General features: G+C 45.0%; 1 protein-coding gene across 1 annotated transcript in view; it reads left to right on the forward strand.

The window, feature by feature from the left end:
- Window positions 1–27,094, forward strand: part of DDX31 (DEAD (Asp-Glu-Ala-Asp) box polypeptide 31) — an 80,033-nt gene that overhangs the window by 39,752 nt on the left and 13,187 nt on the right. Inside the window, 5 exon segments of the mRNA XM_011969545.1 lie at window positions 2,452–2,502; window positions 4,142–4,281; window positions 8,805–8,886; window positions 16,309–16,420; window positions 22,524–22,692. Of these exon segments, the coding sequence (XP_011824935.1) occupies window positions 2,452–2,502; window positions 4,142–4,281; window positions 8,805–8,886; window positions 16,309–16,420; window positions 22,524–22,692 (554 nt within the window).

The raw sequence follows: 27,094 nt of genomic DNA on the forward strand, positions 1-27,094 counted from the left end.
AAATAAATAAATAAATAAATAAATAAATAAATAAATAAATAAAAATTGTAGGGGAAATGGTAAGAATTCATTGTTAAAAGAAAGCCAAACACAGAGAAAAGTAAAAATCCCCCTAGATCCTTCCATCCAGAGATAACCACAGTTGGTGGTTTTGTGAGCTTCCATCAAGGTATTGGTTCTCCATCTGCCTATTTAATGTTTTTTGGGTGTTGTTACCCCTCCTTTATTTTTCTTTAACTTTTTTCTTGAAGAAACCAGATCATTTGTCTTTTAGAATACCCTACATTCAGGATTTGGCTAATTGTGTCCTCATGCTGTTCAACATGTTCCTCTTTCCCATACTTCCGGTAAACTAGTAGTTGGATCTAGAGACTTGATTAGATTTAGGTTCTAGTTTCAGGGTTTTTTTTGTTTGGTGAGAATATGTCATAAGTGATACTCTGTATTTCCTATAGTGACAGCTGTTTATCTTTTTAAATTATGCCAAGACACTTCCACCGTCTGAGTCAAAAGTATCAAGGTTCATTAAAGAAAGTGTAGCTTCCGGGCCAGGCGAAGTGGCTCAGGCCTGTAATCCCAGCACTTTGGGAGGCTGAGGCGGGCGGATCACGAGGTCAGGAGATCGGGACCATCTTAGCTAATATGGTGAAACCCCGTCTCTACTAAAAATACAAAAACTTAGCCGGGTGTGATGGCAGGCGCCTGTAGTCCCAGCTACTCGGGAGGCTGAGGCAGGAGAATGGCGTGAACCCGGGAGGCAGAGCTTGCAGTGAGTCGAGACCGCACCACTGCACTCCAGCCTGGGCGACACAGCGAGACTCCATCTCAACAAAAAAAAAAAAAAAGGAAAAAGAAAAAGTGTAGCTTCCATCTTTATCCTGTCCTTCCTCTTTTCTTCCTCCCCTAGTGGTGACGATTTTTTTTGAGCTGTGGGGATTCTTCCCACCATTATTTCCTACTGAAATATGAGCAAATATGTTTGTATTTTCCCAACTTCTTACACAAGCATACTAGACATTCTCAAAATATATCCTGGAGTCTCCATATCCGTATATAGAAATCTTTGTTCTTTTCATAGCTGTATAGTACTCTGTTACATGGGATATTGCTGTATTTTATCGAACCTGTCTTCTGCTGGTCGACAGTGTTTTTCTAGATCTATAATCATATATGGTGCTGAAATCAATGGCCTCATGCCCATATCATTTTGTATTTTTGTCAGTGTATCTTTTTTTGGATGGACTTCTAGAAGTGATACTGCTCTGGGTCAAGAGCGAATGCACATGTAATTTTGCTAGATACTACCAAATTCCCTGCCATAGGGATTCCCACCAGCAGCATATGAGGGACATAGGATCATTTTTGAGGGTGGAATGCAATATAATATAATATGGCATTGAAAAAGCAAAGCAGACCTAGATTCGAGGATTATTTCCACTTCCCAGCTGTGTGTCCCCAAACAAACTACTTAATCTCTCATAACTTTGGTTTTCTCATCTGTCAGATGGGGGTAATAGTTATTTTGAGAATTAGTCAAAGCAACGCAGGTAAAGATCTCAACGCAGTGTGTGTGGTGGATAGTAAGTGTTCAGTAAATGTTGACCGGGACATTCTCATTACGACTGTTATTCTTGAAGAATGAATCCTGAGTGCAAATGTTAGCTAAAGTCAGGGAAATTCCCACTTTCCAGTCTGCTGGAATGGTGAGAGCCTAGAGAGAGTAGAGAATTTTTGCTCTTTGGGTGGTGACTAGTTGAAAAGATACATAAAATTAAAAAATAAGTCTCCATTGCTTTTATAGTTTTTCAGCTCTCTAGCTAAGTCTTTGAAGTGATTAATGGGTTTGGCCTGTATTCTAATCCAGCCATCAGAAGAGACGGAGGATTGCTGGATCCTTGCTGCTCTCTGAGACCAGAAAGCAAAATCCTCAGTAACTACTTTGCACTTCACTCCCACAGCGAATGCCTTGAGGGGAGATGTTCGAGAACACACCTCAAGGCCAGCTTGTTGTTGGGCGTTGCTCATGGTTGTGGCAGGGGGATGATGATCCATGAATGTGTTCATCATCAAGTGGTTTTTCAAATAAAATGTGTGTTCAGAGTTCTTTACATTATGCAACTGGTCATTACTGTTTAAGTTCCTAGGCTAACCTGTTGATTCTTTTAGCAAAGGGTGTTGTGACTCCCTCATCAATGGATTCTGTAGAATTTGCCCCGAAATCAGAATTTTTAACCACAAGAGGACTGCAGTGGGTCCCCGAGCCCCCGAAGTTGTATGCAGGACTGTGTGTGTGTGTGTGTGTGTGTGTACTGGGCATACACATGTATGCCCGAATGTGTGTGCACTGTGGGCGGGTGAACTCTCAGAGTTTGTGTTAAATTATCAGACATATCCAGGACTCCAGAAAGATTCAGAAACTCAGTGTTAAACCATATTCTTTTCTTTTTAAAGGATGTTGCAGCTCGGGGCTTAGATCTCCCTCAAGTCACGTGGATTGTTCAGGTAATTTTTTAGTTGTTAAGGTGTAAGCTTGAGGCAGGAATATATGATCATGAGTAGATGCATTGGCTTTAAGTAGAATAATTATTATTATCCTCTTGGGTGTTGCCCTGGTAACCAGGCAGCAAACCAGCCTTATCTGTACAATTCCCCTGACATCTTTCCTTAACCCAGCCCACCTCACCACTGCAGCAAAACAGCCAGAATGTGCGTTCACGAGAGGGAGGTGGCAGGCTCTCCTGCTTCTAAACTAATTCATGTCACAAACCAAAATTTCAACAATCTGAAAACAACAGGAATTACCTCAGCCCCTGGGAGGCCTCATTGTGTCCAAAAGGAGATGGCTCAGCTGTCCTGAGAGCCGTGTCCATGTACATTGACCTGCAGGGAGCAATTAAGTTCCTGACAGCATCTTACACATACCTCTAGCCTTAGACGCTTTGCCAGAGGGTACAGGTGTTAGCACTAGAGTCCGGTGGTTTTAGTTTTGTTTTTTCTTTTCATTAGTCTACAGAATGGTATTTTTAAGCCCTTCTGTGTGGGGGCTGGGGGACATGTGCCCTGTTGACGTGAGTCATGGTTTATTCACATTTTAGTGGGATTGCATGCTTGTCACTGGCCAGGATGTCTGATCTGCTCCCTGCAGATGATCACTTTAGAACTGGAGGCATTGTGTCTTCTTTCCTGCTGGCCACAGAGTGAACTGAAGATAAGGCAATGATGATTTTAATGTACGGGAGGCCAGACATACAGAATTGATCATTTAGAGCTTATATTATGAATATTGATTCATTTCATATGCTTAGCCTCCCATACATTATATTCATCTTGGCCCTCATCTTTTTGATTTGTGTAGCATTAAAGGGAAAAAAAAGGAAGAACGAGTGGATGGTCAATTAGCTTTAATGATGACAGAGTTATTGCCAAAGAAAACATAAAATGCTGTGCATTATCCATCGTAATGAGTGATAGAGTCTGCTCTTTTCTCTGAGTTGGCAGTGCTCTCCATGCAAGCAGAAGCAATGTCCTACCTGCAGGGAACCTGCCCCTCACCTGCCCACATTCTGTAGAATGGCCTTCATTCTAAAGGACTGAATGGGGCTGCTACAGGCTGGTGGGGACCAGCTCCTGGGGCCTGCTCCTGGTAGCCTGGCAGCAGAGGTAGACTCTGCCCACAGAGCAGGGAGCCCCTTCGTCCTTATGCCCTCCAGTGTCCTCTGGACACCTCACCCTATGGCCTTGTCTTCCAAGGAAGTAGGCCAAGGTCATGCGATCATCCTGGAGAAATGTACCCCCACCTGCCTACATTTTCACCTCATCCAGTCACCACAGTGAAAAGATGCAAATCAGAAAATGAAGAGACCTGTGGAGAAGTAAAATTAAAAAGGAGATATTGGGATGAGAAGACGTCTCGTTTATCGGAAACTTGGCCACTGTTCACATTTGCGTGTCAGAGCCTTGTTATTTCCAATGAAGCCAGGAGTTTCAGGGTTGAGTGACTTCTCCTTATGATTGTGTTAGGGTAACCATAGCACCAGGATTTAATTCTTGGGATACCTGGAGGCAGGTGAGGGGTATTGCACTTCCAATTAATGGCAGTCTCTTGATCTATGAATGCCTTCATTTTTGTTACCCTTTTTAGTACAACGCTCCATCTTCACCTGCAGAATACATCCACCGGATTGGAAGAACCGCCCGGATTGGCTGCCATGGGAGCAGCCTGCTCATTTTGGCTCCTTCGGAGGCAGAATATGTCAACTCGTTGGCTTCTCACAAAATCAAGTGAGTCAGAAACCTGAATGGGGTTTCGGCTGATCTCACCTAATTAACTTTCGGTCGCTTTTTACAGTGGATGGGCCTTGTAAGCTGACGAAGAGCCATTAACCCTTGTGATCCCTAAATGAGTCCCAGAATAGCCAGTGGCAAAAACTAAAACCCTTAATATCCTCAGCACATGACAGTTTTCATTGCAGTTGAATGCAATGACTAAGTCATAGGGCGATCTGTTGTACTTGGTTTTCTTTTAGAGAGCTGTGTTTTGTTTCTCCTGCTGTAAAGATAAGTATGCACCATCTTCACAGCTTCTGAAAGGCCTTTTATTCACAACTTTTATTTCTTGCAATTAATGGTTTGTATCTTCAAAGTTGATTTGTCTTTTAAAGAAATAATGCTTTTTACTTACCACACAATTTCCCTCCCCCAGGAAGACAAACCCAGGGGAAATGATTTTGAGGCTGTTGAAATCCATACTACACTCACAGCCAGGACGTTCAGCCGCCATCCTGTGTGTCACAGTTCAGCACCTCACACCCCTGCTTTAGTAAAGCCCTGGATTCCAGACCTGGCGTGCCATGAGCACACAGCTCAGCTCTGCTGTAAATGGGATAGTCTTACTTCCTTTTCCTTGCCCAGCCCTGTGTTTTATGTAAAACATCAGATAGAACTGCAACACTGTTTTCTCCCCTAAAGTATAGTGCTAGAACAAAGCACTGCATTCGTCATTGGAATGGAAACATCCTAGCAGGCAGCCTGGAGGCCTGTTAGGGGTGCAGCCCACTCAGTCGCAGGAGCTGTGTGTGGCTGTCCCTACCATACCTGCCCCATCTCCCACCAGCAGAACTCCACCTGTCATGCTAGTAAGGCTTTTCAAAACTCTCTCAAGGTTGTTAGTGTGAACACTTATGGACTGAGGCTCATTCAGAAAATGTGTCGTGTGTCCTGCAGTGTTGAGGGAGGAAGGAAACTACTCCTGGTTGTAATGTCAGTGGGGCCAAAATATAGTTCAGGTTTTCCTTTCTTCATTGTGTTCCTTATCTTAACACAGTCTGTCAGTTGAAAGAGTGGTTTTTATTTGTTAAGGAAGATGTGCATATTGTGTCTTATTAGTGAAAGAAATCTCATACAGATCAGTCACTTTTCACCCAGCACCGCTTCTCCGGCTGAGTTCTGAGCTCCCTCAGCTGGAGGCTGGCTGGCCTCTCTTTGCGGCCCTTTCAGCGTGGAGGCTGACACCCACCGTGCGGGTGTACCAGGAACCCTGGGGAAGGTGAAATGCAAGCCCGCTGGCGCAGCTGGTTTCCTTTTCCTCCCTGACCCTGTTCTCACAGGCTGGGAGCCCGTCACAGTGCTGCTGGTGGCTGCGTTTCCTGTCATAGGAATTTGTGTACCTGCAGAAAGCGTCTTCAGAATTTTGTGTTGTGGCCCCACAATAGAAAATGTAGTCACCACGCCGTAACAGCCTGTCAGTCGCTCCACACTTCTTTTCCTCTTCCTTCCATTCTAGAGCTACAAATTCCATTCTCCCGTTCCTTGCTGGCTGCAGCTCTCTGGATGTTCCCCCAAGCTCGTTCACTTTAACATGACCTCTTCCTAAGAAAAATGAGTGACAGCAATTACAGAGTCCAATGATAATTGTCTAATGCTAGAGTTAACAGCAGACATGCCTCTCTCTGTTCTCTTTATTTTTCTCTAATAACATGTTCAAGTAGATTGCTATGAAGGGCTCAAATATAAAGCTAAAATTGAGAAGGGAAAACAGTGATTAGCAGAGGCATGAAGTATTAGGGAGTCAGGTATATTTTAAAGACATAGCAAATACCGTTATCTGCTGTGATGATCTTGTCTGGAAAAAATAGTGTGCCCTCATTTACATGACTCCCTTTTTAATCCCACGTTAGAAGGAAGACAACTCAGTGACAACGCCACCTCTTCCGGAAGGAGGAAGTGTAGGCCTTTTGGGTAGGGACTCTGCAGAGTGGTGGAAGAGTATTTGCGTGAGGAGGGAGGGTCCTTGCTTGAGCCCCACTTCACTGGTGTCTGCCCTGAAAACTCACTTGTGAGGGGCCTGAGCCTGGACCGCTGCCTGCCTCGTGGGCGCGCTATAATCAACTTAAACAGACATCAGAATCTGGGTTACTACGTTGCAGTCATGCATTGTTCTTCCCAATTTCTGTTTGAGGAAAGGCTCTACATTGGCTATATCTACACATGAGCTATTTCTTTGACTTAATGAAAAAAAAAAATCCCTATTAACCAGTTGCAAAGTGTGCAGTGGGAAGAAGCAGACTTGAACATTTTTAGAACCCAAAAGGTCCACTCCTAAATATTTTTTGAGGAGGAGGAAGCATGTGCATGTTTCGTGCCTGAGAACCTGAGAGCCAGGCAGAGGGGCGCTGGGAGGGCTGAGGCATCACAGGGCAGATTGGAGAAGGCAGGCCGAGGCTCTCGGCAGCAAGGGCCAGCACGACAAATGGCCACCCGCCTTCCTAGACCGAGCGCTGCGGTGCTTGCCCTGGCAGTTGAATGGAGCAGACAGGGCAAGAGACAGGTTCCTGGGCCATTGCCACCTCTGTCTAGATGCTCAGAACTTTGCTTCTGCATTCTTTTGACTTCTCTGTATTTGTCAACTTCTTAACTTTTTTCTGCCTCCCCTTTAAATGTGTTTCTAATGAAAATCATCATTGGTTTATTAAAATGTAAATGCTTCATCAAAACGTGTATTTCTTAGATCAGGCATAAGACAGTTCCCTGAATTTATTTATTTATCCATCTCGTTTCATACTAAGGTGGGGTGATTCAGATCTGTTGATGGACCCATAAATAATCATAGTAGATTTGCTTTGTTCCTCAGAAGCAGCAATTTCTTAGTAAGAGGAAGAAGGCCCTTTGAAACTGTAAATCACTTCAGTTCCCTCTCAGCTCCCGTGTGCTTGGGGTGTGTGGTCCCCCGACATCGCCAGGTGGACACGCAGCATATGAGCCGCGCTCCGGCTGTAATATCAGCACATGCATTTGAGAACACTGCCTTTCTGTGGCTATTTAGCTTTTTATATTCCTGAATGCAAGTGGCATGATTCTTTTTTTCTTTCTGCTTCAAGATTTGACTCCAAGTTCTTGCGTTTCTTTTACTTTTGTGTTTTTCCTCTTTTTTTTCTCAAGAAAAAAGTGATAAATAGAAGCAAATCAGATAGACCAAGAAAAAGATGGGACTGGGCTATGTTTTCACCTTTCTTCAGGGTTCCAGGCACAAATGAGAGGGGAGTTCAATAGCCATGCATTCCTGTCTCCTATGAAAAGTAGATTTCCCGTGAAGTCAGGGCACTCTTCCTCCGACTCCTGCCCTTTCAGAGCATGCTCTGCCTCCTCTGGTTGACTCTTGCTGCTGTAAAAAGGCTTCACTCATCCATAGGGCTGTGAGTTGGCAGCAGAGAGAGGATGCTGAGGGGTGAGGACTAGGGGTGTGCAGGGAGATGACACATTTCAGGTAAATCGCTGTCAGAGACGTGACATTTTCATTCACAGCCTTGTCAGAGTAACCTTTGGGTGAAAGGGGGAGAATTGTCTTCTCCCACCTAAGAAGTTGCCATTCATGTTTTAATTTGCTGTTACATTTTCAAAAAAAAAAAAAAAAGGAACATACAACAAAATCATTTGTCTTTTTATGATCTGTTTCCCCCCCAGAACTCCTCCTTCTCTTTCTGTTTCTCTTTCTCCCTGGGAAGTATCTTAGCAGCAGCTCACGTTTCCTCCTTCATCTCTGACACGCAAGTCTCTCTCTGCTCCCTACATTCGAATGCTGTGGCCTTGCAGCCGATTGGATGAAGCGGAGGCTTTCCAGACTCCACCGCTAGGCAGGTGTGACTGTTCTGTTCTGGCTCCTGGTGGCTTCTGTTCCTGAGTGAAGCCCGAGTTCTTGTCTCAGTGCTTGGCACATGGCTCCGGGTTTGTCAGAGATCCTTGGGTCTACACCCCTCAGTAATTAAGAGACAAGGGTAGTGAAGCTCCTTCAGGGTAGAAGAAGAAAGGGCAGTGCTGCTGTGGACAGGGCTTTGTGCCCTCGTTACCCTCACAGGGGTGTTTACCCCACAGTGGAGGATGTTGGTCACCCTTCTCTTTCCTTTTTTTTTGTTTCTCTTCAGTATAAACTAAAGAGATCAAAATGCTTTCTATTTCATCATCATCTGCTCAAGGCAAGGGAGTTGATCAGTTGAATGGGCACACTTGTTTGGTATTCAAAATTTATTAAGTAATAATGACACAATCTCTATTAAGGAAATTCTAAATGTAGCCTCTTTTAAATTCATCAGGGAGGAAAGAAATTGTCAGGAATATCATCCTGTCCCTTTAATATCATAGAGATCCCCTTCTCAATTCCTAAGGGTTTAGGAAAATATTTCCTTTCCTAGGAAGGTGTCACTTCTACTTCATGTCTAATTAGCTCAAGAATAGGCCAGTTTTGTGCATCAAGGTCTTGGGTGTTTCTGAAAGAGCAAAAAGTTTACCTTGCTATGCCCTTCCTTTTACAGCGTTTCTGAGATGAAGATGGAAGATATTTTGTGTGTTCTGACGAGAGATGATTGTTTTAAAGGGAAACGATGGGGAGCCCAGGTGAGTTTTGTTATTTATTGTGCTTGCTGCCAACAGACATGACTCACTTGGTTTGGGGTAGTAGAGGCTTTGTGTATGGGTTACTTCCTCTGTCAAGCCAAACATTTATTTTAAGAACCGTGGACATTAGATGAGGCCAAATCTCGGTGTTTTTTTTTTTTTGTTTTTTGTTTTGTTTTGTTTTTTCTCGTCTTTGCTTCTGGATGCGTTTGCCACTCTCATCTAGTGAGTGGGCTACGGTCCATTCTGGAAGCCTGCCAGACAGCAGCAGGCTCCCCAGAAAGGAGGTCCAGGCCAGAATGAGTCTGGAGGCAGCTCCACACGCTCAGCCCCGGTGGTCCCTGTCCAGATTCTCAGCAAGGACGGCTGCTTAGACCTGCCTATCCCAGACAGCGTGGAAGAAATAGGTATCTCTGTGTCTCCTTTCAGACACACTTAGTTCATCCATTTTTTAATGTGTGTGTGCTATCCACAGAGGAAGAGTAAAGTTGAGATCATTAAGAAGAAAAATTTTTATTATCCATGCAGTTCCATATGGAGATTCTGAGCAGGTGCAGACAGCCCTGGACACCCTTTCCTGCTCCTTCTCTTAAGGCTGCACCCGACTAAACCATTGTTCCCTCACCCAGCCCCACACCCTTACCCGGTATTCCCGTGTGTGGGTGCAGTGTTGCTATATGTAATTTTGTCTGTGAGATATTAATCACTTGAATATTTTACATTTGTTTTTGTGTGCCCGAGGATGGACTGGAAAATCAGGGCCAGGTAGATCAAGCTTAAGAGTTTCTATCATGCTGTAGCATGTGCCTGTATTTGGATCATTATTCTCCCTGAGCAGGGAGGGACCCCATTTCACTGACCCTGACTTAAGTTCGCTTGTTTTAGAGAGCATCTAAGGAAATGTATGTAATACCAGGAGAGGGAAATAGCCATATAGCCTCTATTAGCAAAGTGTGTATTCCCAACCTAGAACTGTGCTACACTCTTTACATGCACGGTCCCATTTAATCTAGCAATCTGAGAAGGTAGTGATGGCCCCAATTTACAGATGAGGAAACTGAGACTTAGAGAGGTGAAGGAACTTTCACAGGGGCACACCAATATGCTTTAGTCATTCCGGGATTTGAAGTCTTAACTTCAAAGCACATATATTTAACTGTATACCGATATGCCTTTATTAGTATTAACTAAACCAAGATAATTGAACTGAATCGTTTTTTAAATAAGGAAATGTTAGTCATTTTTAGAGGTGACATTTCATCAACAGTACCACAGCAAAGATCCCTGTGAACAATAAAAGCTATTAAAACCTCCATTGGTCATCAGGTTACTTGAAGCAAGTCAGTATTTCATAGAAGACCCATAAGCCTCTGGACCACCCTTTCTTAATAGTTTGTTGTTAGGGGTGTTGACCTGTGGCCAGACAGATCTTCATTGGTCTTGGCACACTTCTGTTCTTTTCGCACTATCATAAATTCTAGTTAAGGGGTTTTTGGGGTTTCTTTTTTTCTTTTTTTTGCCCTTTTTTTTTGAGATGGAATCTCGCTCTGTTGCCCATGCTGGAGTGCAATGGCGAAATCTCAGCTCACTGCAACCTCCGCCTCCCTGGTTCAAGCGATTCTTCTGCCTCAGCCTCCCGAGTAGCTGGGAATACAGGCACGCGCCACCACACCCACCTAATTTTTTTGTATTTTTAGTAGAGATGGGGTTTCACCATGTTGGTCAGGCTGGTCTCGAACTCCTGACCTCATGATTCGCCCGCCTCGGCCTCCCAAAGTACTGGTATTACAGGTGTGAGCCACCGCGCCCGGCCTTTTGGTTTCTTTTTTAATGTTCCGCCAGATACTTAATTATGGTTCCACGGAAGCTCTGTGGGATCTGCAGGGAGCAGATGGGGAGCTGATCGTGGAGGCAGGGTAGCAGAGTGGCTAAGAGCACGGCCTTAGGGTCACGTTACTCATCTGTCACCAGTGTGTGACCTTGGGCAGGGACTGGACCTTTCTAAGCCTCAGTTTCTTTCAAAGAGGCAGTGTAGCAGAGTGGCTAAGAGCACGGCCTCAGGGTCACGTTCCTCATCTGTCACCAGTGTGTGACTTTGGGCAAAGACTGGAGCTTTTTTTTGAGACGGAGTCTTGCTCTGTCCTCCAGGCTCGAGTACAGTGGCACGATCTTGGCTCACTGCAAGATCTGTGACCAGACACATCTTCATTGGTCTTGGCACACTTCTGTTCTTTTCACACTATCGTAAATTCTAGTTAAGGGGTTTTTTGGATTTCTTTTTTTCTTTTTTGAGATGGAGTCTCGCTCTGTCGCCCATGCTGGAGTGCAATGGCGCAATCTCAGCTCACTACAACCTCCGCCTCCCAGGTTCAAGAGATTCTCCTGCCTTAGCCTCCCGAGTAGCTGGGAATACAGGCATGTGCCACCACGCCCACCTAATTCTTGTATTTTTAGTAAAGACAGGGTTTCACTATGTTGGCCAGATGGTCTCAATCTCTTGACCTTGTGATCCGCCCACCTCGGCTTCCCAAAGTTCTGGGATTACAGGCGTGAGCCACCGCACCTGGCCAGGACTAGACCTTTCTAAGCCTCAGTTTCTTCACATGTAAAGTTGAGATAAAATAGTGTTCTTCTAAGGACTTCAGAGAATTGCGTGGGAAATAGTCCTGGAGTCCCAAGTATAAGGCATAGGACCAAAGGGCTTTTTTTTTTTTTTTTTTGGAGATGGAGTCTCGCTGTGTCGCCCAGGCTGGGATGCAGTGGCGTGGTCTCAGCTTATTGCAACCTCCGCCTCCTGGATTCAAGCGATTCTCCTGCCTCAGCCTCCCAAGTAGCTGGATTACAGGCACACACCACCACGCCTGGCTAACTTTTGTGTTTTTAGTAGAGATTGGGTTTCACCATGTTGGCCAGGCTGGCCTCAAACTCCTGACCTCAGGTAATCTGCCCATCTTGGCCTCCCAAAGTGCGGGGATTACAAGCGTGAGCCACTGCAGCTGGCCCAAAGGGCATTTTTTATTATTACTGTAACTATCATGATTATTTGTAGTCATACAAGTTAGTAGCAGATGTGGAATTAAAGCCCAGACTCAGGGACATGAATCCCAGTGCCCTTTTTTGCTGTACCATAATAAGTGGAACATTAGCATCTGCCAGCTCTCCAGAAATAAGAGCAAGCAGTACAATTACAAAATGAGATTGTAAGTTTGATCAAACGTAGTCTCAGGTATACTCTTTCTGGGCCTGGCGCTGGTGTCAGTCCTTATCCCCGAGCGCAGATCATTTCTCTCCAGGGAGTAGATCATTGCCTGTCTGCACTACGCAGGGAAGCTGTAGAAGGGCAGGAAGCCTGTCCTGAAGTACACGTCCCCAAAGAAGGAGCAGAGCAGCTGCACCTCCCTCCACTCTTTCAGCAACAAGCTGCAGTCATTTCTTTTGGTAACATCTGCCCTTCTGTGGCCTTGCAGCATAAATTCTTCTCCTTGAGCCTTTTCCCTGGCTTGAGGCCAACCTCAAAGACTTCCTGAGACTTGAGGAGCGGTTCTAACTTCATGAGTTAAGAACCAGGTCCCAGAGTCAGACAGATACGAGTTTGAGTTTGAATCCTTGCTTCCCAGCTGGTAGCTCTGCAATCTCAGGCAGATTATCTTCTCCCAGCCTCAGTCTTCCCATCTGTAAAACACACGATTGCTGTGAGGTTTAAATAAAACAAGGCATAAAGTGCCCTGTAGAGTTCCAGACCTCATAGATTCTTAGGTCTAGAAGCTCTGTCTCGTGATCTCAGCCCCAGCTCCTTCCTTGATAGATAGTAGTGAATGCTTGGATATTTTTAAGGTTTGGTGATTTTTTTTTTATTTTTATTTTTAGAAAAGCTGAGTAAGGTTGGGCTTTCATGATATAACTGATTAACTTAGAAAGCTAAATTAACCATCCTACGTTCTAGGTGTCATGTTGGTAAAGACCTGGCTGACTGAGCCAAGTTTAACTTGAACTCAGAGGAAAAAGAAAAACTAAACTAAATTGACTGTGTTACTAATTATCGCACGGATCTACACAACCCGGGGGAGTATTTTATGTGTGATTCATGTCAGTAGTAAAAAGAATAAACTAGATGCTGGATACAACTTTTAATTCTGTTGTGCATAAGAAATACCATGTGTCTTAATTGCTGTCCTCAATTTGAGCAGCCCTCTAGCATGTGAACTAATGCCAGGCATGTAAATGTGGGTTTAGTTGCTAGGCCTTTCATTCAGATAGCCAGACACCTCATTACAGGGCCCCTCTCCTTCACCCAGCGCGATTGAAGCCCATGGTAAATGTCCCTTTGGCACATACATTTTTGGGCTTCTGTGAACAGAAAGAAAGCGAGTGAAGCATCTGTAAAATGTATATTTCATATTTAGGTATATAAAATATATATAGCTATGTCTGGGTGTGTGAATGTTCACCTACCTACAAAGAGAATAAATTTGATCTTTCAACTTTACTGGGAAGCACTCAGAAGGTTCTAGGGACCATAGGGGTAAAACTCAGCTTGGCAATAAAGTGATTAAAACAAAACCCTTCCATTTAGCTTAAAAATACCTTGGAAGTTGGCAATATCAAGATGCAGGCTTTCACAAAAACCTCCTACCTTTGCTACTACTTTTTATAATAAAAATAGTCCAGTCTATTTATTGTAGACTCCCATCTGTTGCTTCTTGATAGGTGTGAAATCTTCATCATCAAAGTATACACACACCCAACCATGTTTTTCCTACAAGCGTTTTTGTCCTGTGAAATATACCCGTAAACTTATCCTAACAAAGGAGCCATTGCTGGTGTTGCGAGATCTTAAAATAAGTTCAGAGCCCCCTGCTCATCCTTTCTGATGGCCTGTCTTTTCCAAGATCAGTAGGATATTAGAGACAAAGGTGCGTTGCGTGCGCAGATGGATGGTTGGAAATGTGTTTTCTAAACTACCCATGGTCCTCTAGTTGCAAGTTAGCTTCATTAACCAGGACTGACTGTGTGTCTTTGAGGGTGGGAGAGCCAGTCCTGCCAGGTATTCGTGTGCCCTCAGGGGTTTGACCCGCTCTCATTATAGGAGCATTTTACCTGTCTGGGGCTGAGATGGTGCTGCATAACTCTGCCCCACTCTGTCTTCAGTTTAAATTTAGATTGTCCTCCCCAGAAGACAACTGAAAAATCCCTCATTCATTCTCAAGAGGGGCAATTTTAAAATGAGGTATTTCTGGAAGCGGGGGTTAGGGAGGAGTAAGATATTTTTTCCTAAGTAATGTATATTGTTTTTTTCTGCCATTAACTTATTCTTATATTTTACTAAAACTGACCTTATCATTTCAAACCTGTGAACCTAGTTCTATCATGTTTTTTTCCCTACGTATTTCACTTGTATACACACTCACATTATATATATGTAATTTTTTTTTTTTTTTTTTGGTTGGGAAGAAAAGATGCCTCATTTTGAAACCTAAAGGGGGGAATAAGAAAAACCCTTTGTAATATATTGCCATATTATCACTAAATCCCCTGACAGTTGTGACACAGAAGCAAGTCACCTGTCACTTAAGCTTGAGGTCTCTTTAATTTTCTCCTGGAATTCGCACCAGGCTGTCTTTAATTTGAGGCCTTTATTGGAATTCTGAAACCTCTCTGCCTCCCTGGCTCTCAGATCTATTCTGAGAGCTGTTACAGAATGTATACAATAACCAACAGAGGGATTCGGAGAGGGCTGGAGCTCTGTTTATTTAACACTCTAGAGGGATTTTTGTGCTTATTCGGTCCTGGCTGCCCGGCTTTCAATATCGCTTTGACAACCATTCTGCCCTTCTCATTAATTTTAAACAGTTAAAACACAAGAAAAAGAGGAAAAAGTTTTCATTATTAAAGTGCTTTACTTTTTAATAACAGAGGATTCTGTCCGCCAGGGGAAAGGGCATCCTCGCTAATTTCACATTCATATTAAAAAAAAAAAGCACACAGGGAAGGTGACAGTTGTGCTGCTGAGGTGGCTTAACGAAAGGAGGGCAGCAAAAAAAAGTTTACATTTCACATCAGTTAAGAGGGTTTAAAAAAAAAAAATCCTTGTTAATGACAATAGCAAATGTCCACTTTGGTAACACGGCTCCTGAGTGACTCTTCTGACATTTTAGCAGATAGAACCCTTAGGGGGACCTTGTATTGTACTGTGACATCCGCGAGACTGTCATCAACCAAACAGGTAGCAGGAATGATTTGACTCAACTAAAAACATTTTCACGTTGTTAAGTCTCTTAATATAGAGGTGAACGTCGATCCAGAGAATGAGGCTTTTTCTTTCCTCCCCTTTGTTCTTCCTCTGTCAGCCTTAAAGGTGAAAGGGAGGCTCAGGAGTCTTGGTGAAGCCAGGTGCAAGCGCTCATACACCATCCTCTGCAAGGTTAAGCAGCACGACCTGGTCTCACTCTGGATTTTCCCCGGGGGCTCACACTGGGGTGGCGGGTGGAAGTAGAGGCACCAGCACCACTCAGGTGATCAGTGTCACTTGGCAGGTTGGCCTCGTTGGGTGGAAGAATCTGTGTTCTCTTGATTTCACATTCAGTAGAAAGCACTCATGTTTGTTTTAAGATACTGGAGACAAAAGCCACTAGTTTTTAGAGGGGATATTTAAAAAGGAAATTTTTTTCTCTGGTACTGTTAAAGGATGAAAAGACAATAATCGTCTATTTTATTATCATTTTCCATCTGTAGGCTCTTTGCATGCACACAGATGCTACCTCTTACACAGGGACAATTTGCTGCAGAGATCCAGGCAGTTTTTGAGTGTCGTGTCCTGGAACAGCCCACTCACTCCTTAATAGATTCCTGGGAACTCAGCACAGTGGCCATGGGCTGGAGGAATAAATCTGAAACACTAGAATTCTGAACCGCTCTAGGCACTGAGGGAGCCTGCTGTGAAATTCAAGCATAGGGGTAACTTTTTAAGGCAGAATTTTAGGCAGGTCACTGTGGAGTGCTCATGAAGAGAAATTGTCAGTGTTCCACTGGTGTGTGTAAGGGAAAGGTGAGGATCCCTAAGAGATCCAAGACCCATTTGAAACAGCTGATGTTCAGTGATGTTTTAAATGTCTGAATTGGACTTGGAAAATTCCAAAGTGTCTCCAATGGTCTTTGATTTTGAACATGCATGGTAAGAGGTCAGGAAGAAAAGTAAGTAAATAAGTAAACAGACCTGATCTTCTCATAAAGCCATCCTCATCTTTACTTGACTTTAACATCTCTATAGCTCCCTTTTTTTCCCTAGTAATATTGAAAGGATTACACTTGTTGGCCCCTAGGTGGTTACTGTGTGGTTTTACTGTTATTAAATCTATTATAAACTGCTTCATTATTCCTGACTTTGACTCTATCTCTCCTTTAATCCTTCCGTCGCCCTCTCAGAAATCCCATGCTGTTGGCCCCCAGGAAATCCGAGAGCGAGCCACAGTCTTGCAGACGGTATTTGAAGATTACGTGCACTCCAGTGAGAGGAGGGTCTCCTGGGCAAAGAAAGGTCGGTCTATTTCCTAGGTGCTTGTGCAGTGGGTAGCCCAGCAGAGTGCTCTCCCCCACCTTCACCCCCATACCCCCAAACCGGTTGAGAGGCCAACATGGGGTCCCTGCTCACCAGCCAAAGCCTTCAATCTCCATAATTCTGCAGGGTTTGGAAGCAGGCACGGAAGGCTTTAAAGTGATATTAAATGTTAATTTCGTCCTTCCCCATGTTTTGCACAAATGAGGCTTTATCTTGGCTTACATGAGGACTAGAGTTTTGACCCAACAACTTGGATCTTTTAAGGATCCGTTTTCCTCTTTGAAAACCAGGTAGAAGAGATGTAACACGTTAGTAGAAACAGTTGTAGAGATGGAAATTAGAGATGAAGGCCAGAGCTGGAAATATTAGACCTAAGCAGTTCCTATTTGAAGGCACAAAGAAAAATGAGAAAGAACAGTACTGAGGAAGAGCCATAGACCATGAACCCAATTCCTAGGAAATTTATAAAAGAGTTAGGTACTGATTTAATATTCAGACCCTTTGTAGGATAAATTGACTCCTGGGATCACCATGCATTAGATGTGGACATCGCAGTTCACGTTGAGTAATAAGCAGTGCATGGCTGAAGGGGGTTTATAATCACTGGTACTTTTTATTGTGGTATGTCTTGGCCAGAGACTGACCATGTCTAATGAGACTTACTCCATGCTGGAGGATGCACAGGGTTTTTTTGTTAGTTGCCTGCTATTTTGAGAAGAGTGCCAGGCTGGCTTACAAATACCGGAACACTGTAGCATCCTCTCTTTTTATAAATAGAAATGCTTTAAAAACTATTCATTTGACAAATATTTATCAAATTGGGCACTATTCCAAGTGCTTGGAATACGTGAGAGATCAAAATAAAAATCCTTGCTTTGTGAAGCCAACGTGTTAGTGGGGTCAGGGGCAGCAGACAGAGAGCATAATAAACATAAGAAATAGTCTGTTTCAAGGTGACAAGAGCTATGGAATCAGTAGAAGGAGATGGGGGAGGTGAGGGGGTGACATAGCAGAGTGCATTTTTAACGGGGTCAGAGTGAGCCTCATTGTGTAGGTGACACTTGAGCAAAAACCTGAAGTGGGATGAGCCCCGTGGCTCTCTAAAGGAAAGGCCTTCTGGGCAGTGGGAGCCGGTGCAGAAGAGCTCGAGGAAGGCAGTGTGGATGGAAAGGGGGTGCTGACCAAGGCAGAATCGCGTAGGACTTTGGGTCTTCGTCGGAATGAAGGGGGAGCAGAAGTGTGGTGGGATCTGACTTAGGTTGGAAAGATACCGTCTGGCTGCTGTGTGAGAATAGACTAGTGGGGGTCAAAGGTAAAAGCTGGGTGACTGGCTGAGGAGCAGTTGTGATCACCAGGAAACATAGATGATAAAAATGGGTTAGTCAGCAAATATTTTCAAGGACCTCTTACATACCTTTAGCACATTATAATTGCAATTCTTGGTTGTCATCATTAAAAATCAGAACCACACAAGGTAAAAGATGAAGTCCCAGTAATTGCCACTGTAGATACACTATATATCCTTCTAGACTTTTCTCTAATAATATCCTGTCTTAGCATTTCCCTAAAGTGAATTCAACAATTCCCAAAGGTTTTCCTACCTTGCTACCTCTAGAGGAGCATTGCTGTGTCTCTCAAGAGGAATAGGGTCTTTGTCACAGTGTAACTTTACAGAGTTTGGACCTTTGATGAAAGTTAGGCGAATTCAACTGGCTGTGCAGTACATAACAAGGTGTTGTGCCACTGAATTCCAGGGCTGGTATCAAAGTTGCAATGGGAAGAAAGAAATCAAACCCACACTGTCACCTTCGATTTTGGTGTCAGTGATGCCTCAGATATTTTGGCAAGACTACAACTATTTCAAGGTGTCTGGGTCTTCGGAGTAGAAGTTACAGTAATTCTTAAAGGATGTGGTTTTGGGTTTTCTCTCACCATCATTACCGTTGAACTTGTTAATACCATGAAACAAGCAGAGTCACTTGTCTTTTGTTTAAGGAATATTGGAACAGGGTCACTTCCCAATGTTTGTATACCATGAAGGAAATAAACGTATCATGTCTCTTATTTGCTAATCGATTTCCACACCAGATTGATGATGGCCTGGGAGACCGCCGCCTCTTACAGAGCTCAGTCACCCCATTTCAGACATAAGTCTTGCCACCATTCCTTCTCTCCTGTTTCTTAGGACTAAGTTTTGGAGGCTTGAGAGAGTACACACGTATTTGCCACCCTAAATGTATTGAATTTACAACATAGGAACAGCCACTCCACCCCATAGGTGGAGACAGTCTTTTGCATTTCAATCTGCATATGCAAATTCCACACTATTGACTTGCCTCCCTTTTATGCCATTTCAGAACTCACTTCATGAATAATTAACAAAGCAGCTGGCTTTTGCCTTGATGGCAGAAAACTAGTTAGAATCTGGGCCAAGTATGTATTTGTTTTCCTTTTGCATTTTCGGACCCAGTCATTGTTAATAACCAGCATTTAATTGTCAGTTTCCAGAAGCAGTTACCCCTTTTTTCCTCTGTTTTCTTGCATCTTTTAGCTAGGGATTCAAGTTGTAAAAAGAGTGGTAACATAAGTTTGCATTCCAGACTCCTGAACAAAAATTTCGGAAGCTAGAGTCCTCTGCCTGCAAATGACCATTGCTCCTGTGGCTTAATGCTGTCCGTCTTCGGGTCTCCCTGCAGACCAGAAACTCCATGTAGGATTTATACCTGTTTGGAAGGGATACTTCTCAAAGTCTAGAAAACCCATACCAGTGATGACAAGTCATTCTTCTCCCCTCAGTGGGGTCAGAGCTACGCTGGGCACTTTACCAAATGCTTTGTCTTTAAGAGAACAGCAGGCAACCTCCTTGCCTACATCCTTTCCATAGTTGTCACTGTAGGGGTTGGGTGGGAAGATCCATGTGCCTTTATTCCGCACTGAAGGGTGCTCTTGTGGGAGTGGGGGCTGGGGTTGGGAGGAGCAGAGATGATCTTCACCTTCCAGGCTGGAGCTTTGTTTATTTCTGACTCCTTCATCTTACGAGTCATCACAAGATACCACTAGTTTCTGATCCAAATATCCAGGAACGAGAAAGGACGATGTGTCCACGCGAGATACTAGAAAACAGATTTGCCGTAATTCAGGCACCTTAAGTGGTTGGCAAGAAATAGCAATCAGTGACTGCAAAGTGCTGAACTCTGGTGGCCTGTAGCTTCATCCATCACCCCAAATAAATGTCTACTTTCATTACTTCTCCACTTTCCGCTTGTGTGGGTCCCACAGCCCCTGTTCCTTCTGCACATTCTAGACACTGCCAACATGAGCCACTTCCTGCTCCTTGAAAGGTCCTGCAGACAGCTGCTGCAGCATCTGAAACTCCTGCTTCTCTGAATTATCCAAACATGGGAGTCCATGCAAGTATGTGAGGACAACCAACTGTCGCTGTCCCGGTGAGACAGGAGCCTTGAGGACAAGGAGGGTTAGTAAAGATATGCAGCGTGAAATGCTGCCTGACCAGTTGTCTGGGGAGAAAACACTTGCTGCCACATCTTGGCAAACTCATTATCCCTGTAAAGCTGTTAGCTGGGCACCTACGTCTCCTGGGACAGATGCTCTCAGCGCTCGGCTCATAGGATTGGTGGAGAGAAGGAGAGGAAGAGAGGTGACCAGGGTGGAAGCCCAGGGGCTCATCTGCTTACACAGAAGAGAGGCAGGAAATGAGGAGACCTAGAGTGGAATTTGGCTGACTGAGGTTTTAAAAGCGCAGGCTCTTGGTTTGGTTTCGGCTTGACTTGGTTTCAGTGTCGTCTTTTTTTAGACCCGAGTAAGTGTTGAGGGTTGGGGAAAGACAGAGGTTGAGGAGAAGAGGGTTGAATCTCCTGGGTCACGTAGCAGTAGAGCCTTTCCCTCTGAGGGCTTGGCTGTGGGACTCTGTGTCTAGTGGTATCAGAACCCTCCAGATAGTACAGACCATTTGAAGCGTTAAAGATTTTCCTTGAAAATGTCCCTGGTTATTAAAAAGGGGAGTAAGCACAGATTTAAGAGTGGGGTACAGAGGAGTTACCTTGGTTATTATTGCTCATCGATTGGGAAAAGGAGTTCACTTTACTCAGTAAATAGAGCTTTGATGGATTCCCCAGGATCCTTCCAGGAGCTGATCTGCTAAAATGACACTTTTTATTACTGTTCATAAACGCCAATCTCCAGGTGCTGCTGGGATATTATGTTTAAGCTGTGGGCAAACTTGCCAGTCCAGTGGCTCAACAAGGAGAGTGAGGAAGTGAAGGCTGGTGTTCAGTGCTTGCCTCCATCAGACACCGTCGGCTGGGCTCTGGCTCAGCTGGCGGAAAACCAGGATTGGAGGTGAAGAGAGCAGTGACAGGAATGGCGGGGAGTGCTTTGCAGAACGTTCCCCTCCTTCCTTGTTGGAGTGAGAAGTGGGTGGACACTCGGTTTTCATTGTTACTTCCAGAGATATTCAAGGGGGAACCCAATCTAATCTTTTCTCAAGGGAATGCCTAGTTAAGTAGACCAAAGCTCCACCCTCCTGGGAATGAGTCTGGCCCTTTTCTGGGGGAGGTGGGACCTACAACAAGGACCCCCTTTTCTGAGTGTAATTTAATTTTCTTTGAGATGGAGTTTAGCTCTTGCCCTCCCAGGCTGGAGTGCAGTGGCACGATCTCCACTCACTCCAACCTCCGCCTCCCAGGTTCAAGTGATTCTCCTGCCCCAGCCTCCCGAGTAGCTGGAATTACAGGCGCCTGCCACCAGGCCCGGCTAATTTTTGCATTTTTAGTAGACAGGATTTCACCATGTTGGCCTGTCTGGTCTCAAACTCCTGACCTCAGGTGACCCACCCACCTCAGCCTCCCAAAGTGCTGAGATTACAGGCGTGAGCCACCGCACCTGGCCGCTTTTCTTAATTTTAAAATGGGACTGAAACTTTCCTGACAGAATGTTTGATAAACATCCCTAAATTGTTGTCAGTCCTCAAGGGACTATTTTAGAGACTTAATAATTTTCTTTCTCCTTTAAAATTTTTTTTTCATTCCCTTTTTTACACATTCTTTGAGTAAGAAGCACTGTATTGGTTAATCCTGGATACTTTTAGAACGAACTTGGTTTTAAAATCCCATGAGGAAGGCTGGGTGAGATGGCTCACACTTGTAATCCCAAGCACTTTGAGAGGCTGAGGCGGGAGGACCACTTGAGATCAGGAGTTCAAGACCAACCTGGGCAACATAGTGAAACCCTGTCTCTACAAAAATAAAAATTTAAAAATTAGCCTGTAGTCCCAGCTACTCAGGAGGCTGAGGCACGAGGATTACTTGAACCCAGGAGTTTGAGGCTACAGTGAGCTATGATCACGTCACTGTGCTGCAGTCTGGACAACACAGTGAGACCCCGCCTCTTAAACAAATTTTAAATTTAAAAAGTCCCATAAGTACACAGAAAAGCTGGTATCAGGGATTGCCTATGGATAGGGGAGCTGGAGGTGGGGCTTGTGGTGAAGGGGGCATTGGTGGTAATGTCATTCATTCATAGTAAACATGACAGTCATAATGAAGCCTTTTGAACTTTGTGAATTTTGTGACACACTAGCATGCATTAACTATTCAAAAGTAAGTAAAATTTAATTAGGAAAAATGTGTTAATGTAAATGTCTAATGATTTTCTCATTTTCATAAGAAAGCGATGTCCTGTGTTGATCATTTCTTAGTTTCTTCACCCATTCTCTCTTTTCACTCGTTTACACAACAGACATCTACCAACTGCCGGCCAGTACCAGGTACTGTGCTGGGCCTCACCCTGTTGGATTGTTAGAAGCTCTGTGGTCAAATCTGAAATTTTACTGGGCATATTCAAGTAATAATTGTGGTCCCCTGTAGTTTTTTTCTTTTTGTTGTTTAGGAATTGAAGAAATACACAGAAGTCTAGATTTTAGTTGTTTGTATATGTTGTAATTGTCATGTTTCGTTGCCTGGCAAGATAAAGTACAGAAGATAACCATTAGGCCAGGCACTTTGGAGCTTGGAGACCCCAGTCCTGACAGCCTCCCTCCCCACTCCCTTTTCTTTTCTTTCAGCTCTGCAGTCCTTCATCCAAGCCTATGCCACCTACCCCAGGGAACTGAAGCACATCTTCCATGTCCGATCCCTCCACCTTGGGCATGTGGCGAAGAGCTTCGGGCTGAGAGATGCCCCCAGGAATCTTAGTGCCTTGACTAGAAAGAAAAGGAAAGCACACCTAAAAAGGTAAGATGAGCTGAATTCGTCCCGTGACGGGGCTAGAGAGCTCCGTTCACATGAGCACCAGTGAGGTGAAGTGCTAGCTGCCATGCTCACCGCAACTCTCTTCTCACTCATACCTGCCCTTCTCCCAGTAAACAAGCACTTGGAATGAGAAGAAAGCCCCTCATCTTGCCGAAATTCAGGGGTGCCTCCTTTTGGGCCCAAATGTGGTGGGGTTCATAGGACTCGCTGTAGTCGGAGCTTTAGCTGTGCTGCGCTCTGCCCTGGCAAGCATCCGAGATGTGTATGACACATTCTGGTGTGTTCTGTGTGACGAGCCCTAGGAGCAGACTTTGTTCCAGTAAGATGGAAGGGCCCAGTGCCCAAGCCTCAGATTCCAGGAGCTGCCGAAGCCCAGATCCTTAACAGGCTGGCGTTGGGGTCAGCGCTGGGCTCCTTACTGCTGAGTTGCACCTCCAGTGGTAAGCACTCATCAAGGCAAGCGCGGTGAGCCCTTCCCCTTTCCTCCCACAAAGAGCGTGTTCAGGACTGTCCAGAGGTCCTGGGGAGAGGAAGGGGTATTGCCCTGTTCGAGGCTGGGCTCTGAGTCTGCACGGTGCTGAGATGATTTCCCTCAGCACGCTACATTTGTAAAAGGCTTTCTTCCTCTTCTCAAAGACGTGTTCTTTTAGTACCAGCCTCAGCCCCTCACAGGAGCGAGAGTGCTTGAGGCCCTGTGAGCTACTCATGTCAGAACTTTGGGGTGGATGGTCTCATTGTTTATGTGGGAAGGGTCCGTCGAACAAATGTTTGGGGCACAGAGACTTTTTTCTCACCTGCCCTGATTTCCAGGTTCAATCCCAGAATGTTCTGGATGGTTAGTTCCATTGTTTATCCTCCCTTTTCCACGTTAATTTACAAACGCCACAGGCTCCCCCACTGACTCGGGGAATCTGCAGGAAGGACCACTGTGCACTGCCTGTTCCCACACGATGTCTGGCTTGCCTGTTCACCAGGAAGTGTCGAGTATTCCATCAACTTTGTCAGGGCCCCGTTTCTCTAGCCTGTCACGGCAAAGACAGAGGGACCACCCAGTGGAGGAAAGTGACCATTGGTCTTGCAATCAGGGAACTTGGATTGAAGTCAGCTCTGTTGTGATGTGAGTTTGGGGCCATGCCTTTTCTTAACGTCTCAGAGCCTCGATCTCAACTACACTATATGGAGAAGAAAATCCATATTTTTAGTTACTTCACAAGATTGTCTTGAGAATCAAAATCAGGTGATTCCTGTAATCCTAGCTCGTTGGGAGGCCCAGGCAGGCAGATTGCTTGCGGTCAGGAGTTAGAAACTAGCCCGGGCAACATAGTGAGACCCTGTCTCTACAGAAGAAGAAAAAAAAGATGAGGTGACTTGTGAATATGCCTTTTGAACCATACAAGGCCCTACAGATGAAGATCCTTACAAGCTAAAAAGCATATTCGGGGACATCCAACTTGACCTCTCTGGGGGACTTCGTACCTCCAAGTATCATTGGAATGGATAGAATGTTGCCTAATTCTGTTCCCAGTTTTGGAATTTTTAAGATGCTTGATTCTTTTCTGATACTAATAGTCTCACATAAGACAATGCTCCAGTCATTCTTTGAGGAAAAACAAACAGTTTCCATGTGCTGCTGTACTGCAGTGCCTAGATGAGCGTGGACGTGTCCTTCTCTGGTTCCTTCTAGGCCGTTTTGAGGTTCAGGGGTGCAGAGCAGGGCTGCAGCCCAGAGGTGTTTCTGCTCATCCTGTGCTAGAGCCGGGCTGTCCTCCCAGAGGGCCAAGATGCCTCCGCTCTACTCCCAGGCGCTCTTGACTGGGCCAGGAGTCTAGGCTGCAGGGCCCGGGAACTGGGTTCCTGTCTTAGGATCTGCTGTCCCCGGCACCCATGCATGTTAACTTTGAGTGTGGGGTGAAACCATGAGGCTTCACAGCTAGTGACTAAGAGTAGCCTCATCAGAAGCCTGACCATTTTGTCACCGTCTCGGCAATGGTGATACTTTGAGGGCGGGGGAAGAGACCTGCCAAATAATTACTGTTAAGAAACACACATCTGGCCAGGCGCAGTGGATCACGAGGTCAGGAGTCCAAGACCAGCCTGGCCAAGATGGTGAAACCCCATCTCTACCAAAACTACAAAAATCAGCCGGGCGTGGTGACAGGCACCTGTAATTCCAGCTACTCGGGAGGCTGAGGCAGGAGAATCGCTTGAACCTGGACAGCAGAGGTTGCAGTGAGCCGCACCACTGCACTCCAGCCTGGGCGACAGAGTAAGACACTGTCTCAAAAAAAAAAAAAAAAAAAGGAAACACATCTTTGTTTATTCCTCTTCCCCGAAAATAAATTCAATCCCAAGATTTCATAGTTAGCAGATGATGTGCCTTTATGACTGGAGATTTCATTAGCAAGTGTTAATCCAGATAGCAGCTCCTCAGACCGGCCCAGCTCCTGGAAAGCAGAGAGGAGGCCTGTGGGCGGGGGAGTTGGAGGCAGCATTGTCCTTACCTTGAGAAGCCGCTAGGGAGAGAGCAGCCCGCCGCCTCCTGCCCCAGCTGACCCTCGCTAGCAGATGGGCACCAAGACCACGATACCCCTGTGAGCAGGGGATTTAACAGGGCTTTATTTAGGGAAGAATGGGCTGATTAGCCGATAAAGAGCATGTAAGATGGCATGGGGCAGCCTTTGATGTCTGGCTGGCGCGGCAGGGAGCCGGGCGGTGAGTGACAGCAGTGTGTCACAGGATTACTCCGCCCGTGACAATGCCTCTCTCTGTTCTTGCCATGTCCCCACTCTGTTACAGCTACTTTTTCCGTTGTTATGCCCTTCTTTTGAAGGCATTTCTCTTCACACTCCTTAGATCCTCCCCCCACCCCTGCCTTTCGAAGGCAGACGGGCACTCGAGGATACAGTAGATACCTTTTTTTTTTTATTTGGGGAAATCTTGTCACTCCTGGAGGAGGAATGACTTTGCAGCTAATCTGCACATGGACCGTATAATTGTGGTCAGGGTAAGCGGCAGAGAAAACTTGACAGATTTTCCACACCTCAGTCAGGGTTTGAGCAAATGCCAGTTGCTGCTTTTTGAGGACTGGAAAGAAAAGTCCATTAAACCCCACAAAGTGTGAGAGTTATGCTGTGGTCACAATTATTGTTCTGAGCTGAAACGTCTCCTCTGAAATCCATCTGTCAAGAAAGAGAATGGGTTCCTTATGTTTTGTATGGCTGAAGAAAATAATGGCACTAAATTCTCTAAACTATTCTGCATTCCATTTTACGGTGTTTACTGCCTAGAATAATTATATATTATGTGCAAACCTGTGATATCTGCAAACCAAATCCATCAGACTAACAGAAGCCTGTCTCACCTGTCATATGCCAAGCGGGAGCTCAGGCGGCTGTTAGAATGGGGATCGGGAGCAGGTTAGAGAGGAGGCTGTTCGGCTGGTCCGTGCGATGGGAGAGGGACCCTTCGTCTCTTATTGCCTTTAGTCCTTCACTCGACCACTTTTCAGAAAAGGAAAATAAATAGTTCATGGCCCCAAATGAGATCTTAATAACTAGGTTCCTGTCGACTTCTCCAGCGCTCGGTTCTGAAAGGGAACAGTAAATATCTTCCCCTACACACAGAAATACAGTCATAGTCACAAAAACTCTTCTGACACCTACACGCAAACCTGTCAGAACAGCCCCCACCCCAAACACTGACATAGACGTGTACACAGATAGTTGGTGCTATCGGTAAAATATTGAGTGGCCCCCTTAGCAACATCCGTCACGAAAACAGCATTTTTCCTTCCGTGAAATGCAGTTCTTATTTTGAAGCTATAGTAGATTCAGCAGTTCCTGAGTAGCAAAGGTAACATATCCTTCCAAAATCTCCATCTTTCCAAGAGATACTGAGACTCAGCTCTCTCTGCTGGGAGAGGCAGAATTGTGTTCTTTGCCAGGTGTCTGTCTGTCTGTCTGTCTAGGTCGTCACACGAGCAGAACATGTCAGGAACAGTGAGCAGGCAGGCACGCTCAAAAGGGCCATGATTCTCTCTCATTTCGCCGCCACTCTGCGGAAAATGGCTCAATGCTATAGAAACGATGTGCCTTAAGTTCTTAGTGTTAGGCTGGGCACCGTGGCTCACACCTGTAATCCTAGTGCTTTGGGAGGCCAAGCCCAGGAGGTCAAGGCTGCAGCGAACTGTGGTCACTGTACCACTGTTCTCCAGCATGGGTGACAGTGAGACACCATCTCTAAAAAATAAAAACAAATTTTAAAAATGTTTAAAGGTCTCGGTGATACTGTGACAGTATGAAAGAGTGAGTCTGCTGTTTTTAAACCACCCTGTTTTATGTGAATTATATGCTGTGCTTACGTACTAGTTTTTGCCCAGACGATT

This window comes from Mandrillus leucophaeus, unplaced genomic scaffold, assembly GCF_000951045.1.
Source record: "Mandrillus leucophaeus isolate KB7577 unplaced genomic scaffold, Mleu.le_1.0 Scaffold899, whole genome shotgun sequence".
Classification (NCBI taxonomy): Eukaryota; Metazoa; Chordata; class Mammalia; order Primates; family Cercopithecidae; genus Mandrillus; species Mandrillus leucophaeus.